The sequence below is a fragment of the Aplidium turbinatum genome, chromosome 16 (assembly GCF_918807975.1).
Source record: "Aplidium turbinatum chromosome 16, kaAplTurb1.1, whole genome shotgun sequence".
In the NCBI taxonomy this organism is placed as follows: Eukaryota; Metazoa; Chordata; class Ascidiacea; order Aplousobranchia; family Polyclinidae; genus Aplidium; species Aplidium turbinatum.
Genome location: NC_137487.1, coordinates 17,671,664 through 17,691,310, shown reverse-complemented (window position 1 = coordinate 17,691,310; position 19,647 = coordinate 17,671,664). Strand labels below are relative to the sequence as shown.

The 19,647-nt window shown below is 37.3% G+C and overlaps 1 protein-coding gene across 1 annotated transcript in view; it reads right to left on the bottom strand.

Annotated features, from left to right (window-relative positions):
• LOC145785275 (uncharacterized) overlaps window positions 1–19,647 on the bottom strand; it is a 92,467-nt gene that overhangs the window by 40,941 nt on the left and 31,879 nt on the right. The window contains exons 12-18 of the mRNA XM_082596952.1: window positions 16,679–16,864; window positions 5,332–5,528; window positions 4,673–4,802; window positions 4,101–4,229; window positions 3,135–3,211; window positions 2,060–2,201; window positions 485–630 (exon numbers count right to left, since the gene is read on the bottom strand). Of these exons, the coding sequence (XP_082453078.1) occupies window positions 485–630; window positions 2,060–2,201; window positions 3,135–3,211; window positions 4,101–4,229; window positions 4,673–4,802; window positions 5,332–5,528; window positions 16,679–16,864 (1,007 nt within the window). The remainder of the gene's footprint in view (window positions 1–484; window positions 631–2,059; window positions 2,202–3,134; window positions 3,212–4,100; window positions 4,230–4,672; window positions 4,803–5,331; window positions 5,529–16,678; window positions 16,865–19,647) is intronic.

The window sequence follows — 19,647 nt, the reverse complement described above, 5'->3', positions numbered from 1 at the left end:
CGAAAAAACAGAAAAACTTTTTTTCAACGTTGTAAAGACATCGTTGTGACTGTATGAGGAATAACCTAATAATAATTAAATTTGCAAGAAAAAAGCAAGTGAATTTGACTGTACACTGTTACCTGCAAAATATAGTTTTCAACCGAACAGCAGAAATTCAACAACCAGTTTCAAGACAATGTTAATCGTTTATTTCTGTATATTTTTTATATGAATAAAATATAGTAAAGCCAAATGGTACCAAGTTTTGTAAGTCTGTGTAAAAGCTGATCATTTCACTGCTGTTTCTTTGTTGAAACCTAAAATGCTTGAACTAAGACTTACGAACTAAAATGTTAAAGATTTGCAATGATCCTATTAAAAGTCTTCAACTTGCATTTTTTTTTGCTTTTTTACATCAAATTTATCAGTAAACTATATCCGACCAGGACCCTGTGTTTCAAGGTTGCTTAATCTACAGACTACAAGTTACCACAGTACACACCGAATACACGCTTTGTCTTCGGTAAGCAAATGCAGCTTGCCAAGGCCAAGCTCCATCTATTGCAAACGATCCTCCAATAACTTTTCCAACTGCGACTCGGTTTTTGATTTTGCCAACGTCTCCTGCTCTTCCACAGTCACTGTAATCTTAAGAAAATGTTTCATCGTCATCAATATCAATTTGAACTCGTATATAAAAGGCAGAACGGCAAAGGCAAAATAAAAAAGAGTAGCGGAAGAACGTAACGTGTGGAAACAAACGACAGTCAACTGTTGACTCGGGGAGACTGCACAGTGCACAAGTGCACATGGCGATGATGCAAAAGGATGATGAAGGCTATGGACCAACTTGCAAGAACAAATGGAGTAAGATGGTATGGGTGTGTACTAAGGATTCAAAGGAAGGAGGAAAGAAATATTCTTCGAAAGGCATTGACTTTGAAGGTAGATGGGAAGGGAAACGGGGACTTCCATCAAGAACAGGAAAAGAATGAGGCAGACAAAGTCGAACTGAAAGAAAAAGATGCGGTAGATAGAATAAGATGGAGAATCGAAACGAACACAATTGCTGCAAGGAAAAATCGCCCACCTCCACTAGTGGGCAAAAAACCGAATTTAGATGATATGATTTTATGGAAATTAAATAAATTTTACTTTTAATTATTCTATTTCAATTAGTATTGCACCTGAATATTGCTAGGCTACCTAGCATAAAACCTTAGGTAGCGCATGACATAGCCAGTTTAGACTTTTGGAAATTATACTACATATATATATACGTAAAAAGTTTGTCTTACTGAACTATAGGCATTAGGCATACAAAGCCGAGTAACGTGATCAGATTTAACAGATTCACATTTATTTTATATATACATATACAATCTAATGTTGTTACAATAAGTGATCATACTACACAACTATGGACATACATTCTTATGCACTGTAAATAAGTTGTTATGCTACATAATTAGGGTAATACATTAAGTACAATCTTCTGGATTGAAGTATATAACATACTATAAATTACATTTCGTTTTAGTTTTCACCATTATTTTCAATTTTTAAAGTATTTAAAGCGAAAAAAGCTACAAAGGAAAAATGCAATTATATCTTAACACAAATAAAAAAGATATGGTGGTACAATTCTTCTAGGACCTAAAACGTGATCTAAAACGTGAATTTCTCTAGGCAAGAAACTTTACGATAATTGCCTCTACCCAGTGATCGATTTCGAGTAATGGGTAGTACCAAATTGAAGTCATAAGTAGAGTAGACAACCGGAAACAGACATTGCAGTCGGCTGCAGCGTGGGTCAGGTGTATGTCGGAAGGCGTACACCGATGCATAGCGCTCAAGTCCGCTTTCCCGCAATGCAGGATGAAGATAAACAAACAAACAAACAAGCACTCGGTCATTCAAAGCCCAACAATATTATGTCACAATGTTTTATCGTAAGATGTATAATTTAAAAAATGCTTTGCCTTATTAGTTATTATTCAGTAACAAAGCAAAGAACAACACAATAAAAAAATTTAACGACAATGAAAGTTAATTTGTATCAAAATATATAACAAACCTGTTTCACTTGCTCCAGACTGTGAGGTCACAAACAGATCTAGGGGCGGGTTTGGGAGAAAGTTTCCTTTTGGTGCAAGAGATTGAAGTTCGGTTAATGCTTGTTCGTTTTGAAACTCTTCCCCGAATGCAATGACGTAAATCTGAAAAATTCATGTTAAATTTGAAATGACATTTTTTTAATTTTGAATGTGATACATATGCAAATGACATTTGGAGATTACTTTCTTAATCGTTTAAGTGCAGAAATTTTCGTGACTTGTGTTACTGTGCGAATTTATTTTGGCGGCTGCAGTCGCATTCGACACGTTATTACTTTCTAAAAAGTCGGGGAAGTCTCCAACTTTCAACGCAATAAATTATTTAATAAGTTTCTGGGCAGCCGATTTGTAGCATCGAATAGATAGCGATAGACACTTGTTTCGCCCATGAGGCTGGGCTCATCAGTATCGCACCGTATTCACCAGCGAGTGATCAGCCTTGTGCTGATGGCCGGGAAGAACGTCCCTTCTTCACAAATTATTTAATGTTATTTCGTAGCTCTTGCTTCATTTTGTCGTAGTGATAATCCCGTAAAAGTCAATGTTGGTTGGTTGATTTTGAATCTTTATCTTCGGATTGACAAAGCTTTGATAGGTTATTCCTGGTAGTTTCGCATGGGCTACTTGTAAAGGCTTTTGACGCAGGGTCGGTAATCGAGATTGACAGAGGGAAATGGATGTATATTGTATTGTTTTTAATGGAATTGCATCATTACTGCATTAGTTCAGTCAGACTGCAATTGTCATTGGAAACAATGTTCTTCGTTTTTTTTGTTTTGTTTTTTCAGCGTGGTTCAGACACATTCAAACGGACGATCGGCCTACGATAGCGAAAACGTCAAGTTATGTTGCTCAAAATGAGAGCAACTGGCTCGAACAACTACAGTTGTGGTACGCACTAAACAAATTAAACCAACAGAGACTTTATAATCATTAAAGTTTTCAATTTATTTGAAGTGTTCAGTTGTCATAGAAATAAAAAGTTTTACAGAAGACCTACATAAAAATAAAATTGTGATTTATTCTCAAAACAACCTCAAGCAAATATCCTTCATATATTGATCTGATATTGTCCATTGCTATATTTGGTGGGTCTCCCTGTGCATGGGGTCCTGAAAAATAATATTTTGAGTTTTTGACTGAAAATCTTTTGTGGACAGATGCATTTGAAATTTTGTTAAGCACTTGCAAAAATTATGGTTTGAAACCCAAACTCAGCAAACTGTATCTTCGTCTTTCTGTTTTTTAAAGGATAAGTATCAACAGAGCCATGCTTTAAACTGAAAACATGAACACAAAAATGACTTCTAATTGTCAGTACTCTTCACTGACGAAATTCGTTATAGGATACGAATAATTGGGGCTTTTGCGAAGATAACCTGGGCCTGGTACTGATGATACTTCCGTGTCACAAAAGAAACATTCCCATTGAAAAAAAACAACAAGACAAATTTCAAAAAAAAGAAGAACCTCAAGGGAAAATACCAAGACATTCGTTAAGAATGGAGATACTTTTAACCAAAAATCAGGAGTTGTCCAAAAAGAGGATTGGATGCAAACACGCTATATCGACAAAATGCTTTGGTTTTTTCAACTTCCCGGGCCACCTAGAAAGATCCGGGTCGTAAAATCATCTCGGGAGTAAGTGAAAAAACTTTATGAACCGCCATGTCAATGCTGCCTACTGGCAACTACCAACCAGCAAATTGATTTATTAATACCGGCAACAAAGCAATGTGGATTAAGGTTTGCATGAAGCTCTTTTTCTGCAACAGATTGATCATGCTTGATAACTGCAACTTCCCTTGTAAACTCTCTACATTTTGATATGTCTGTTGTTTATATTAGTGATTCCGGCATGCTTCTCAATTTGATAATTTGTTTGATATTGTCCATGTTTTTCATACTTTGCTTGTTATCGTTTCATTATGTTGTAGCCTATGACGCCAGTCGCCAGAACAAACTAAATAAGAAGGAAATCTTATCAAAATGTTCACTTACCGTTGACGAATAGAAACACATATCTTGTTCTGTCTGGGTCTTCAGTGAACGAAGACGAAAGAGTCAAATTAAGTATTTCGATTGCTCTGTGTGTATTCCGTCGTGTATCGATTTCTTCCAAAATGTTCACTGAAAACAGGTTGGTTCTAATAGGGTTAAAGGACCAGATTCATTTGAGCGGGTTTAATGTTTTTTTCCTGCATTGGAAGTTTAGTTCGAAGTAAATACACATGTTTTCCCATAAAACGATATATAAAGTGTATTTTCATTCAACCACACACATGTAACACTTCACAATAAATCAAACAAATACGCACACTTTTACAGTACACAATAAACACAAAAATGTCACTTCGTGTTACTAAAATCACGTTTCGCTGATTAGTTAAAAACCACAAATTTAATTTATAGGTTATGTCTACTTTGCATAAGTAGTCCAGTTTTAATTCGGTGATGTCCCAGTTACCCGAGGGTGGCCGGATTCACCTCCAAGTGCCGCAAATGCAAAGTAAATAAATTATGCAACGTTTGAAAGCTGGTGTTTGTGAACGACCACACTTAACCATACTCACGTCGATCTGTTTCTGCGGTATTTAAATTGCTTATCGCTTCTTCAGTTGTCGTAGTTTCAAGGTCTAACAACACTACACGTTCTGAAGCAAATGCTGATATTTCGCATCGGATTCGACCATTTCTTGACATCTGCATTTAACAAGATTTTTGCTGTTATGCTTGTCTAATGTAGGCTACCAGAACTTTGAGAAGAAAATAATTGAAAAGCTGAAAACGAAAAGTATTGAAGTCACATTTGAAAAAATAATGTATTCAGAGCTCTGTACACAACTATACCATAAACTTTAAATACTCTGGCAAGATACAGCAAAATAAGTGTCTTTCGAGACATAAGTACCAATTTTAGAGGCAAATATCTTGGCAATGTATTCAGTGTTCATAGTACAGATGCTTACAGTATGAATGTTTAAAACTATAGTTGCCAGTTTTAAAATTTGAGGTCAAACTTTTTCGTTTATTTAAATTTTTCAAAACTGCAACTTCAATGAAGTGAATAAACCACTTTAGGTCTACACCGAAAAGACTTGAAAACATATTTAGAAAGTTGTCGATACAGAATGTACAAGATTTGATTTGGGCCACCTGATCATGGTGTTTCAGCGTTTAATATGTAAAAAAAAATCTAGTTTAAGCTCTTTTTTTTAATTATTACACTCACATTTCTTATTCTTTCTTCTGCAAACTTCAAAGAATTACTTAATGCGTCATCCCTGACGTCATCCGATATGTCGATGACGAAATAAGCTTCGATGTTCGATGATGTTGTACCCGAAACAGATTTTCCAATAAAAGGAGTTTCAGCAGCTTGTAAGAGTTTGCCAACTACGTTCTCGCCATCGAAAGGATATCTAGGGTCTGATAATAATAACAATAATGTTATGGTTTATTTATTGTTGCTCTACAACTGCTATGGTTTAGCAACAGGGCTCATTTTTGTTTTGTCTATGTTCTTTCTTTCTGGTAACAGCTATGCATTAACTGTTACCCAACCTGTCTTCTTTCTAACTTTTTACTCAAGTTCCACTACTTCCACATGTGTTGAGTTAAGATGGTATATTGTCAAAAAGAGACGGGTTCAATTGTGATGTGGAATAGTCACTTCACACTCTTATTACGTCCGTCCGTTAGATTCACACATCGTAAAAGAAAGACGAAGCACGTTTGGAAAACACAAGTTAGAAAAATAGAGAAAGAATGACGAGAGATTGTCGCTCAAGCGTGACAGTGCATCGCAATGATGACGTCACGATTGCGCGACAATCTATGTCACAATACGGAGACAGATAACTTGGCCATAATTTCGTGAACATAGCAGCTTCCAAGATGAATATTACAATATCCATCTTCCAGAAGATTATTTTTACCTAAACGAAATTACTCATCATTGGCCATACCTAACACACATTAAACATAATAGCAATACCGCATAATATTGTCGTATAAATAACATACATAGTCATGTAGATGAACCTGTAGTCCCATACTGCTATCTGAAGATATTTAAAACGGACCATGTTTAGGCTACACGACATTATTAACACACTATAGGCTACATACGGCTATGCAAAAACAAAGTTGTCATATGAAGATACTAAATTAAATGTGAAAGAATGAATACGATGCTCAGCTTAGTCACAGGTATCACAAGCAAATTTGCTGTAAGCGATATTGGCGTAACTCAAAGTGACAATATGTACTTGATAAATACATACGGTTCCAGCCAGATTGTATCTATTTAATTTGTAAACAGCGAGCATAAGCATCATACATCACACAAGTCATAAACAATTAAACATTAATATTAAAGTGAACACATTTTCTATGAGTGACGTTAAATGTGAAAGAATGACAAGATTGTCGCTCAAGCGTGACAGTGCATCGCAATGATGACGTCACGATTGCGCGACAATCTATCGTCATTCTTTTACATTTAACGTCACTCATAAAAAATGTGTTCACTCTAATATTAATGTTTAATTGTTTATGACTTTTTAACTTTTACTCTAAGATTTCGGATGTCACCGCAATATTATACCCGAATTATCCTCACTGCGTTATGCAAGAGAAAACACAATCGGTACCGTTTTTAAAGTCGTCGGTATAACTCGACCTGGAATCGATCTCAGATCCACCAGCACAAGCGCCCAAGGCGGTAACCACTAAGCCACTAAACTGGTTCTAGCTAGGGTCTGGAGAACAAAAAATGGTTAATACTTTAAAAAGCATGTGAGTGTGGTAGATCCTTAACAAAGCTTGAATCCAGACATGTTTTGTTATAAAAAAAACTGGATTAAACGCATTTTCGCTTCAGGCAAGTTGCTTACAGCCGCGCATTTTATCTGAGCCATGTCGAGGTAGAACGCCGATATTATCAACATGCATAAAAATTCTATTTTAAATAGATGGTTACATAATATTAAAATCAAAAGCTGCAAGCCTAAATCTTAAACTGGGGTTCTGCCACGATTTTCAACATTATACTGGTACAAAATTCAAGAAATACATGAACATTACACAAGCCAACAAAAAAGATAAAAAATTTTGTGTCTGCAATGTAAGATGTGATTTGGGGTATATTGAGGCTGCTGATTTCAAAAATCACATCAGATTTTATCCATCACATCAGGTTTTTGAGATTTTTGCATGATACTTTTTCTCATAATATTGGCTTTTTGGCCGAATTTTTTCTTACTGTTACCGTTTTATAAAGACCTTATGAGCCAAAAATGTTTCAAAATTTGTCATGTTCAAGGAAATGATTTTATTTTGTAACATTTGGAGATGTATGATGACAGCATGACCATTGGAGTGACCGACCTACCTTCAGAAGGTACACTAGTCAGAAGCCCCCATAGATAGATGGTCCACTGGTCAAACGAGTCACCTAGACCATCTGGCTAGTGGACCATCTGTCTATGGTAGACCATCCAATTTATGTACCTTCTGAGAACTGTCCATAAACCACCCCTTACAGGCAGGGTTACATTCACTTTCGCCTGAATGCTTAGTACCATTCTACTTTTTGATAAATAACATCGGTTTTATCTTTTTCGCTGAACGTGGAGATTTAAGCGCATGTGAAACTTGTCTATGACTCATTCTTATTTGAATTTTCATGTAGTCAAATTTTTTCATTTTAGTAAGGTGTTAATTCTGTTTGTGGTGTGAATAAGTAGCAGAATGACATCTTCAAAAAAGTGTGAAAATGACTCTGATGTTCTTTGTTACATATGTAGCAGTTATAGGCTACTGTTCCTAACCAAAGGCAAACCATAACAAGTTTTGTGAAACAAGCATATCTTACATACTTTAAAATTCGCCTGGGTGATCAGGACAAATCATGGGCTCCACACATGCTGCATGTAAAGCTTGTGTGGAAAACCTAAGACGATAGATCAATGGAAATCTTAAATCCACTCACAACATTCACAAAAATTATGCAAGCGAAAGTTTGTCCAGAGTAACGTTTCCCAAATGTGCATGTGAATTTTCTTTTTTCTGTAGAATTGAACCTATTTTTAAGTGTCTATTCTATTCAATTTCTTCAATTTTATTTTTCTTTGCTGGCGCAAACATAATAACGAATGACATTACAAACACACAACTGTAGCACCAACAAAAGGAAAAGATGGCAAAACCAAAAGGTTTAAAATATGCATTGGGGATTTGCAAAGCCATCAAACCTACTTTTTAACACGAAAAAAGTAACAATGTAGCCTACTCTTGTAAAAAAAATGACGTTGAACGTTTAGTGTTTGCAGATAAACTTTGAAGAATTAGGTTCAAGTTACCACACTTCAATAAAATAAAAAAATAAAACAGGTCTTGAAATACCTCAATGTTTTCATTAATATTATGTTTGTATCTCTTGTATAGACTTTAGACTTTATCGTGATGAATTTAGACTTTATCACAGACCTTGTTGACAAAAAAGAGTTCAAATTCCATGAAACGCCATAGTCTACCAATACAGATCAGGAGTCGATTTTACCCATTTTTACCAAAACAGCATCCAGATATCATAAAATCCTGATGTGATACAAAAAATCTGATGTGATTTTTGAATTCAGCACCCAAAATATACCCTAGAATGACATTTACTATGCTGACACAAAAAGTGTGTTGGCTTGTGTTATCCATCTAGTAGATTACAACAGTTCAACAAGACGAATACAAAGAAAAACGCAATTTAGTTTCAGTCCATTGCCATAAGTTTACATTGATATAACGTCAAAAAAGAATAAGTGTGAATAGGCATCCATCTACAGTAGTAAATTACAACAGTTCAACAAGACGAATACAAAGAAAAACGCAATTTAGTTTCAGTCCATTGCCGTAAGTTTACATTAATATAACGTCAAAAAGAAATAAGTGTGAATGGGCATAGTTGAAGAATCTACACCACAGGGGTTGGAGGTTGATGATAACATGGGATTTAAGTGGTTGGTCGAATCAATTTCTATATGTTGATGGTGGCTTTTAATTTTATGTATCCATTTATCTTCAGCGATGTCTAAATATTGTTTGCTGGGTTGTTCGGCGAAAGTAACGACAAAGCAGTCTGCCAGAGCTGGTTTCTTTTTCAGTTCAATATTGTGGAATTTTGCATAATTTTTCAATAATGCTGCTTTGTCACCGGATTTATCAGAGTAATTAAAATTGTTCCAAATAGATCTATGTGTGGCCCAACGTGTGGAAAACTTTGTCATGGTTTGTCCTACATAGTGTGCGTGACATATGGTGCACGTTGTAATGTATATCCCGTAATTTTGAATTCTGCTACACCTGATGGACTGATCATTGATCAATATTGCAAATTTATCAACCGGATTGGCTTTCGACAATATTATGATGAATTGACTAAAACATTGGATGGAAGCAACTCTCTTCACGACACCCTCGGTATAGCTTAAATGTTTGTAGGGAAACAACTGGGACAGTGAAAGACAGAAAGCTGTCTGACAACACAGAATATGGTTCACACACAGCTGAGGATGAAGGTGTATCTGTAACCACATATGCATACAACTCTGAAGACACATATTTTCATTATCAACCACCAGCAAAGAAGGAAAAAGTGACAAAATCATCAGCTGACAGAGTGGGACGCCATCAACCGCCAAAGCATGTCTGAAGCTTAGAACTCTAAACGTTCAAGATTGTGATATTCCACTATACATTGGAGTCAAACCTAAAGTCGACCAGTTTAAGTTTCACATTCACGAGACTGTGGTGCCATCTTGCTCTAAGCAGCTTGCAAGAAGAGACAATGTGTGGATGATATCTTGTAGCTTTGTTGACAATACTCCAATGTGGTATGAGTGGATTTCTCTTGTTACTAAAGATGACTTGCCAAGTCAAACACTGATATACATGGAGCCAGTTGGAAATCCACCAACAAGGCTTGATGTTGTGCAGCACACAACGAATATTGCAATTCGAGTTGCTGATGCATGCCATGATTCATACATACCTGTGACCTATGACTTAGCAATTACAAAGCCTGCATTACAGGTTCAGTCCTATAAATCACCAATGTTTGATAGACTATTTGTGTGTTACTGAGCCTTCCACATCAAGTTACCATATTTCAAGTGCTTACGATACATCTTTTCTGGTTCGGGTGGTGACCACATTCTAGAGGAAAGCGGAGTACCAGTACAGGCATTACGCTCACTAAATGGTCTTTTGAAAGAAACATTTTACAATCGAGCAATGAGACTTTATTCCCTCCTTGCAGTCGCTTTCAGAATAAAACATTTAGAAATGTTCCTCCTTCAAGCTGACATATCCATTGTTCCAATGATGAAACTTCTTCAGCTACTTCTCAACAACCCTTCACCTGGCCTGATGAACGAAACTGAGAGTCATGAAGAATACATAAACTTTCTCTTAGCCTATGAGAAATTCACAGATGATACACTGAATGGCAAACATGGAACTACAGCTCAGTTTTGGATGCAGTATTGTAAGTTGGTGGAGCTCTACCAAATGTTCACAAGAGATGTGAGGATTAGTAACTTAGATTTGTTCACTTGTTCTCTGAACGAGATGATTCCCCTATTATTTGCAACTGGTCACCACAACTGTGCCAGATGGATGACCCTGTATGTAATGAAGATGCTGAACATTGAGAACATTCACCCTGGTTTGAAAGATCAGTTGCAAAATGGGTCTGCAGCATCAGACGAACATCAAAAGCATTAAGTCGATGTGATGTTGATCTCACGTTGGAACAGACCGTGAATGCAGATGCTGTATCAAGACTGACAGGGATAGCATCGATGACACATAATTTTGGTGCACGTAAGAGGTGGAATATCTTTAGAGCAACAAAAACTGCTGTTGTTGGAAGCTTGATGATGAAAGCAGGATTAGCTCAATTTGAAGAACCTGCTCAAGAGCTGAAACCATCAAGAGTCAAGAGAGATACATCAGATTTGGGAAAAATCCTCAGTGTTGTGGACACAACTATGAACCCATTTGCAGATCCTGTTGAGAATGATGTTGTGTATACCATTGGAAGTAGAAAATATGCATCTGAGGAAGTCGCAAGAAGGCTTCTGCAAGTGCAAAAAATTGCCGAGAAGATGTAGCCTACTCTGAGTTCAAGACAGATTTCTTAATATCCACCTCCAAGTTTGAGTCACCAATCCACAAGAAAGTAGTCAAAAATTCTTATAATGCTGTAGGCTAAAAGCAAAGATGGTGAACAAGGAAAGAAACAAAATAATAGAAGTGAAAAGGACAAGAGACCTGTTTGGGCGACTACTTTTTCTTGCTGTGACAACTCATATTGAGTTACCAATTGTCTTCAGGTATGCTTCAACTCCTGTCCCTTTGTGCCTAGGAAATGTCGGTGGTTCAATGAGTTCTACTGCAAAGTCTACACTTCTGGACAAATTGGAAGGAAAGGTTGAAAGTACAGCACCTAAATCTGTGGATGTCTTAAATATTGATGCCATGTTTGTTATCAGATGTTTGAGAAACCTACCTTTTAAGTTCAAAGGAGTAGCAACATATTAACAAATGTATATAGAACATCTGCTACAAAGGTTTACTTTGTCAGTGACACATACACAGGAACAAGTATTAATGAGCTAAAGCAAGACATGCGTGCCAGAGGCTTCAGTGATTGTGGTTCAATGGCTCGTTTGAACATCACCGGTGGTGAGCAGACTAGGCCAAGGAACTTCTCTGCAGCCTTGTCATCCTCTTTGTTTAAAGCATCCCTTCTTCACTTCCTTGCTCAACAGTGGTGTGATGATCAGTACTGTGATGTACTGGGTAATAAGAAATTATTCTATGCTGTTGATGACAAGTGCTTCGTGTATTTTGTTGAGGATAGACACATGACAAGAAAAGAATACAAGCCACTTGTGAGTTTCCACATCGAAGCTGATACAAGGATGATCCAGCATGTGAGGCATATTCACATACTCAACCCCAACCACGTCATCACTGCAAGAGCAATTGACACTGATGCGCTAGTGATTCTATTGTATCATGCCAGTTGTAACAATTCCCTCAGAATATACATGGACGTAGGAAATTCAAACAACAACAGTTGCAGGTACATTGACGTAACATTACTGGCAGACACTTTGGGAAAAGAATTTTGTGAAGCATTACCAGGCTTGCATGCGTTCACTGGCTGCGTCTACTCTCCTTCATTTAAGGGCAAAGGGAAAGTACGTCCATTGAATATTGTAGAGAATTCTCCAAGGTTCAAAAAAACGTTTGGAGAACTTGGCTCTTTAACAATGGCTGAAAACACCTACCTTGTGCTGGAAGAGTTTGCATGGGTTTTGTATGGACAAAACAAGGTTAAAGACGTCAACATTGCTCGCTTAAGCCTCTTCAACGTGAAGTATCAATCCAAAGCCCCTAACACTTCTTTGCAAAATATCAAAGGAATGGAGCCATCTATGATTCCTCCATGCAAAGCAACCATCAAGCAACATATCCTTCGTGCAACCTTCATTGCCAACATGTGGAAGTCAGCAGATGAAAGCGACATTCATCAGCTTGATCCACATGGTAACGGATGGAGTAAGAAAAATGGAATGTACATGCTGAATTGATTCACAGGTCCTATGGTTCCTGATTGTCTCAGCGATTAAATTGAAGAAGTTCCTGATGAAGAAAGTGATAGTGAAAGAGAAGCAGAGGAAACTGATGACTCAGATGAAAAAAATTAGTTATTCATTTGAGATGTAGGTCCGAATTCAAATGTATGTTCCTGATTTAGCTTCTGTTCAGCTTTGGTTGCAATTTTAAGTAGCCTACAGCACCAACGAAATACCTTTTTATGAATATACTGTGTTATTCCTTCGAACTTTTGAAATGTAGCCTATCGCTTGTAAACTTAAATTGGTTTTCGTTTAAAGCTGTCTTTTGTAAGTAACTGTCCTATAAGAGGCTACGGTGATTACAGGGGTCTGTGACAGATTTGCTTCAGCTTTTGGAACTTTGTGAACATTAACATGTCTATGTTCATTATGTTCTACCTAAGATATAAAATCTAAACTTTCTATATGAAATCTAAATTTTCTAAAATCTAAATCTTTCAGAGTTACTGAATGTAGGCTACTAGATACCGGTATATTGAAATGGCAAAGTATTTTGCCTGGTGATTGAAACTGTTTGCATGTTACCGTATTGCGTATAATCAAACAAAAAGTGTTCATTTTGATCATAATATCAAGTCATGTTGTTCCAACAGTCGTGTTCATATTAATTGACTCAAGCAGGAAAAAGCATACCATTTCGGTTGTTCAACGCTTTTATTATTTATTTTACACAATACATTTCAAAACCCGGTGTTAATAACTTGTGTGACCACCTCGATTCTTCAGCACCTCTTTCACACGCTTTGGCATCCACTCAGCAAGCTTTTTGCAGTTTTTTTGAATGTCTTGGTCTCTATACCATACTTGAATAATGGCCTCTATGAGTTTGGTTTTTGTAGTGCAATCGAGTTTTTGCAAACGAGATTTCAAAATTGACCAAAGCTTTTCTACTGGGTTGAGGTCAGGAAAGTTTCCAGACCAATCTAGAACGTTTATCTTAAGTTGATGAAAAGCTCTCTTCATTTGCTTGGATGTATGGCATGGAGCAAGATCATGCTGAAATATCCCCCTCCCACTTCAAGAAATGTCCTTTGCATGTCATGAGTTAAGGTTCGTGTTATCAATTCGGAGTATCGAGCTGAGTTCATCATTCCCTCAGCTCTTCCTCATTGAGGGAATGATGAACTCAGCTCGATACTCCGAATTGGTTTATTTTCGAAATCTACGCAAAATTTTAGTCTAGAAGCACTTGTCAAACCTTACTGACCCAGACAGTCAAATAAATCGACTTGGCTCCTGGTCTATATGTATTGACAGCAACTGTACAATAGATACTCTCAGCTTTACGATTACGAAATTATGCAAACTAATAGGTTATTTAGGGCCTGCAAAACTCAATAAAGTCAACATTTTTTAAGGATCTCGTCTGTCCACGAATCATAGAATAAAGTTGTTTTCAGCACCTAGGGGACTGTTTCTCAGTGGCGGATTCAGAACGTAATTTATGGGTGGGCCTAGGAAATATCGTGGTGGGCCTTTACCAATAATGCCACGGCGGCCAGCATACAAAAACGTAGTGTTACCACTTACCGGAGCTTTTACACAAGACGGAGTCTCCTAGGTTTCGAGTTAAAAAGTTGATTATGTGATCATAATCCGAACTGTCAATGAGTTGTTTTTCAAAAGTGTCAAGTTGTTAAGGCTTCCAGTTAGCATGGATGATTTCAAGCGCGTTTGGATGCTGTTTGTTGCGGAAAAAAGTCTCTCAACGATGCAGGACGTGGAAGGCAGTGTTATGATGGTCCTTAAAACACTGATCATGTTCGAGAAAATGACAGCAGGGCAGCTGTCCAGTACTTTCATCAATGTAGAAAAGTTTTCCCGATCTATTTTCAGTTGGATGTGTTGAATGAATACAGCATGTTTAGCATCTGCGATCTGAATGCCATACAGTGCACACGTGCACAGTGATAGATCCAGGTGCGAAAGAGGCCGCTGCCCTGATTAATCCATAGGCCTACATGTTGTCGATAAAGCGGCAGTTTAACTTCGTGATCTGTCTGTCAAGAATACAGTTCCACAGTGCCCTTAAATCCTCATTGGTCTTGACAGCCGACGTTTTTCCCAGCATTGTCTTCTTTCTTCTTTCGTTTGAGACTAGATCAAATCAAATTTCAGGGCAGGTGGTGGAGAGCTAGGTGAGTGTAGCTTCGTCCAGCGTTGCTATACCATGCGTTCCATTTGGTGCCTTGTAGATGGGGCATTCGATAACGACATGGTCAGCAGTTTGTTCCTCCGCGCCGCATTCGCAGGCCGATGAGGGAGCCAGAGCCCACTTGTGCATGTTCGAATGGAAGCGACCGACTCCGGTTCGGATTCTGTTGAGCTTGACCCAAGTCGGCCGAGGCAGGTCCATACCAGGGAGGCGCGCCACCGGGTGGGGTATAAAACCATGTAGTTTGGTGTCGGTGGCGCACCACGCTGCATTCCAAGTGTCTTCCATGAAGTGTGCTGCGCTGATGGCATGATCGCTGAATGGATGTAGTAATTCAGCAGCAGCTGGCACAAAGGGGTGTCTTGACTTTAGTTGCCGGAGAGGTTCCTGAGGTGGTGACAATAGTGGTGACAATAGACTTGTAAAACTTCGAAGGTAGCTTGCGTTCACGAGAAGCAACCACGTCCCAGCTAGTTACCTCATGTTTTACCATCAGTTTTTCTATTAGTTTGAGCACGTCACCAAAGTCACCTTTCGAATCCTCGCGGAAAGTTGCAAAATGTAGCTTTGTGTAAATTGTTTATAGTTGTTCTAGTGCCACATGGTTGTTCTAGTATTAAACGTTAATATTTTTTTTTATGAATCTGATTTTGGGTGGGCCCACTGACAATCTGGGTGGGCCTGTACCAATCAGGCCCACCCGGTAGATCCGCCACTGCTGTTTCTAAGAAGTTTATAGGTCAAAATAAAGCCAAAATTGACAATAAAGTCAAAATTTGCAATAAAGTCAAAATTTGTCAAATTATGGCTTTTGACAATTCCTCGTGGAAGCATTGTAAATCAGGAACTGCGACACAATTAAACCATATTAATCCATAAAAGCAAGAAATATGTCACAATGTCCACTTGGATCAGCAGTAACTTTTATCGCAAATTGTCAATTGTTTATTCATTGTTACGTATTTAAATAATTCTTATAAAACACTCCTTTTTCACAAACGTGGTCTTTTCGAAGATCAACAGTTTGGATTTTAGCAATAGCCTACTGACATTCTGTAATACAAAAATGCCTAAGCAAGCTAAATCGTTTTCAGCAAAAGTTAGACAGATTTGTGGAGATGTTCCTATCGCCAAAAAACGCGACGCACTTTTTATAATCCATAAAACACCTTGACTTTTCGAAAAAATATTACGTTTGGGTCTGAAATTGACAAAATATTATGTTTGGGTAACTGGTATCAATTCAAGGAAGAACTGTGCCCTCTAGAAACAAGCAATTTTGTTAGGTAAAAATTTGATAAAAATAAGGTCAAAAAAAGTTTTTTTTAGGTCAAAATAAAAATTGCCCTAGTTATAACCCAATAGACACTGTGATTCAACGAAAACAAACTGCAACTAAATTCAGATTATTATACAGTTATGGAAACCGTTCCGGTATTTCATAAGCAGAATGACACAACAACAACAAATAGAGCTATAAAAGCGTCTGTAATACCTTAATTCAGCAGAATTGAAAATATTGTATTTTGCAAAGTATTCAAAGTCATCGATGTCTAATGTCTATTCATTATTATCCTTTTTGCAAATTAAACTTCTGCAACTGCTCGTCATTTCAAGCGTTTTGAAGCCTATTACTAAACATTAATCAAATTTAGTTACAGAATGATGATTAATTGTTCAAATTTGCTATCTACTAAACTAGAACATTATATTCTTACTTATGCATTTCGGAGCTCCATTATCGCTCCATTGAAGGAAATAGAGGCATTCCTGTCTTCCGTCCCCATACATTGAATAACCCGGATCGCACTGAAACTCAACGAAGCTTCCAACTTCCAAATTGTTTGTCGAAGTGATGCGTCCATTGATGGGGACTCCTGGATGCCGGCATCGGATCCTTTCACCTGGTTGCAGATGACGTTAATGAGCATTTGAACCCATGAACCATACATCCACTATGATTACAAACAAAGCACCAACGATAAGTGGCATATGCTCGAGAGTGAGACATATGAATCGTTGTTTAACCTTACAGCTTATTCGTTCTCAACGACGGAAGCTTAACCGCTTTTCAAGATCCACTGCCTGCTCAGCGTTTGGAATGCAGTATGGAATGGAATACAACAATTTGAAATGGAATGATTTGGAATGCATATTTTGTATGGTCAATATTACTTTTAGTGAATTTGAATATCAAGTGAAGCAGCTGTGAGTACTTATGTTTGTAATGATAACTTGTTTAGAATATCGCTTATTAGGCAGTTGACTAATAAAAGATTATTCTAAAAGATAGTTTAACCCTATCTGTAGCGACACGGGGCTTTAAGAGGACGCTCCACTCTAGTAGTGAAATATTTCACAGAAGGAAATATGCTGGAAATGTAAAATTTCTTGACTTTTAGTTTTTATTCTTTGCGAATTTTCTAAACTTAAACTGGTCATTTTTCTACCTTCCTGCCCTTCACAATAAACATTTTGTCTCAGGTGGCTAGACATTTTCATGAAATTCCCTACATTATAGCTAGTGAGTGCTATAATGTAGTGCATCATAGGCGTACGAGCCGGGGGTGCAGGGGTTGCAATCGCACCCCCAATCTGTCGCGAATTTGGGCAAGATTTCAGATTTGGGCAAGAATTCATACCTATCTACCTGTTAATTTTATAATCGCCTTGAATATCATGTCAAGTATCAGCCGACCAAGCGATGCTTGTTGTTTCAAAAAAACCTCTAACAAGCCAACTGTGTCTTTGTGTTAATAGATTATTACGTTACACTTACAGACATAAATCTTGCGTTTATTTGAATTCATATCCCTCTTTGGTGGTCTATCGCATTCTACAAAAACAATTACATTTTAGCAGTCCTTTATTCTTTCCAAAAAACAAGTTTAAATAATAGATTGCTGTCAGTTTTTAGACAAGAGACTGGGTTTGCAAAGACCTGACTCATAAAAAGGAACGAGAATCTGTATTTTGTTGCTTCAAAAACGCTATTTTTAAATTTTACTTCTGTAAAAAACAGTTTATGTCATTGTGCGGGCTGAAAATTGATTGGCATCTGTTTTCATCCATTTAAACGTTGGCATAGCATGGCCATGTTTGGCATAGCATGGAACGCCATAGCATGGCATAGCATGGAACATGTTTGGACATCTTTTGACACTTCACCAGGACTCACCTCCGAGAAAGCCCTTGAATTTGCGATAATTGGCAGCAAAAAGCACCAAGGCCGAACCGGACGTCACCGTACCAACTTATTACAACTGCTGAGATTTGACATCAGAAAAGCTGGCCTGGGATCCCTGCTCAGCAAACCACATCTCCACCGATTGCAGAACATCGCAAAGGACAAAACAAAATGGAGACTATCAACTTTGTTGAAAGACTGATCGAAGCCAGCGGCTGTCAAACGATTTGGCTACACTGGCGGCGGAGACAGTTACAATAATAATAATAGCATGGCCAACGTTAATTCAACGTCTAAATGACATTTGTCTATGTGTGACTGTGAATACAGGCGCATCGCGTTATTTCTTCGAAGCCTTTGTCACATCTTGAAAGATGCAATATCAACGTTAGTGAACAATTGTTATCCGCTTGCTTACTTCAACCAAGGCTTATTATTTGAAGTTATTTTTTCCTCACTTTTTCTTAAATAACAAGGCCTCTCTGTGTTTTTCTACATCAGCATGATAGTTCAACGAAGTGAACATTTATGTAGGCTACTCATGAAAGTATAGACGAAATTCTCTTGAGTTTATATTAACTGCATTTTGTAAAGTGAGCTGTTCAATGTTAATCCTGCAAAAATTGAGAAAGGTTATGTTAAATATTTCTTGACCATTTGCTAATTGGAAATTTTGTATTCTATTTGAATAAGGATGCACTAGTTGAATTATTTGCTGTATGAACTGTTACGACTTCATTATCATTTGGATTATTGTTTGTACGGATTTATCACTTCAAGCCCTGCTTTGGTGAGTCGACTGAACTGTCCCTTACACCAGCTCTATTTAGGATTGAAGGATATCTGCACACTAAATCTGTTAAACAAACTTGTGACCTTGTGGCCAAACTTGTAAACTTGCGACCTGTGACCTTATGATCTTGCAACCTTTCTGCCACAATAAACTAACAGCACTTAAGACCGTGCTTAAATTCAATCTACTTGGCTTGTGTCTCTGTCTTAATTGTTGGAGGTCTCAAAACCGTATAACTAAGCGACGCATACAATAATCCGATCTACTGTTTGGTGCCAGTGAGAATGATATTCTCTATGGTAGAATTTGCGTCAAAATTCTACACCACCCTCCTTAGACTTCAAAAAGAGAATTTTCGGAAGATACAAATAATACCAACCAACAAAGCTTAAAATAATACCAACCAACAAAACTTGATTATATTTGGGCAAGAGTTCTTTCGCACCCCCGAAAAATATGCTTCCCGTACACCTACAGTAGTGCATTATAGTTTTTAAATGTTAGTGCAATTACTTTGAAATGCAAAAAAGCACAAGATGTCTTATATTTATGAGCAAAAGTAATTTTTTGTTTAGTTTAGCATTACTCTATGTTATACTTCAAAAATATGCGTTCGAACAGTCAATTTTGAAGCTAATTTCGGGAAATTAGAATAAAAACCTACTTTCTGACGTCTTTTCATCTCAAACACTTTATTTCAATATGTT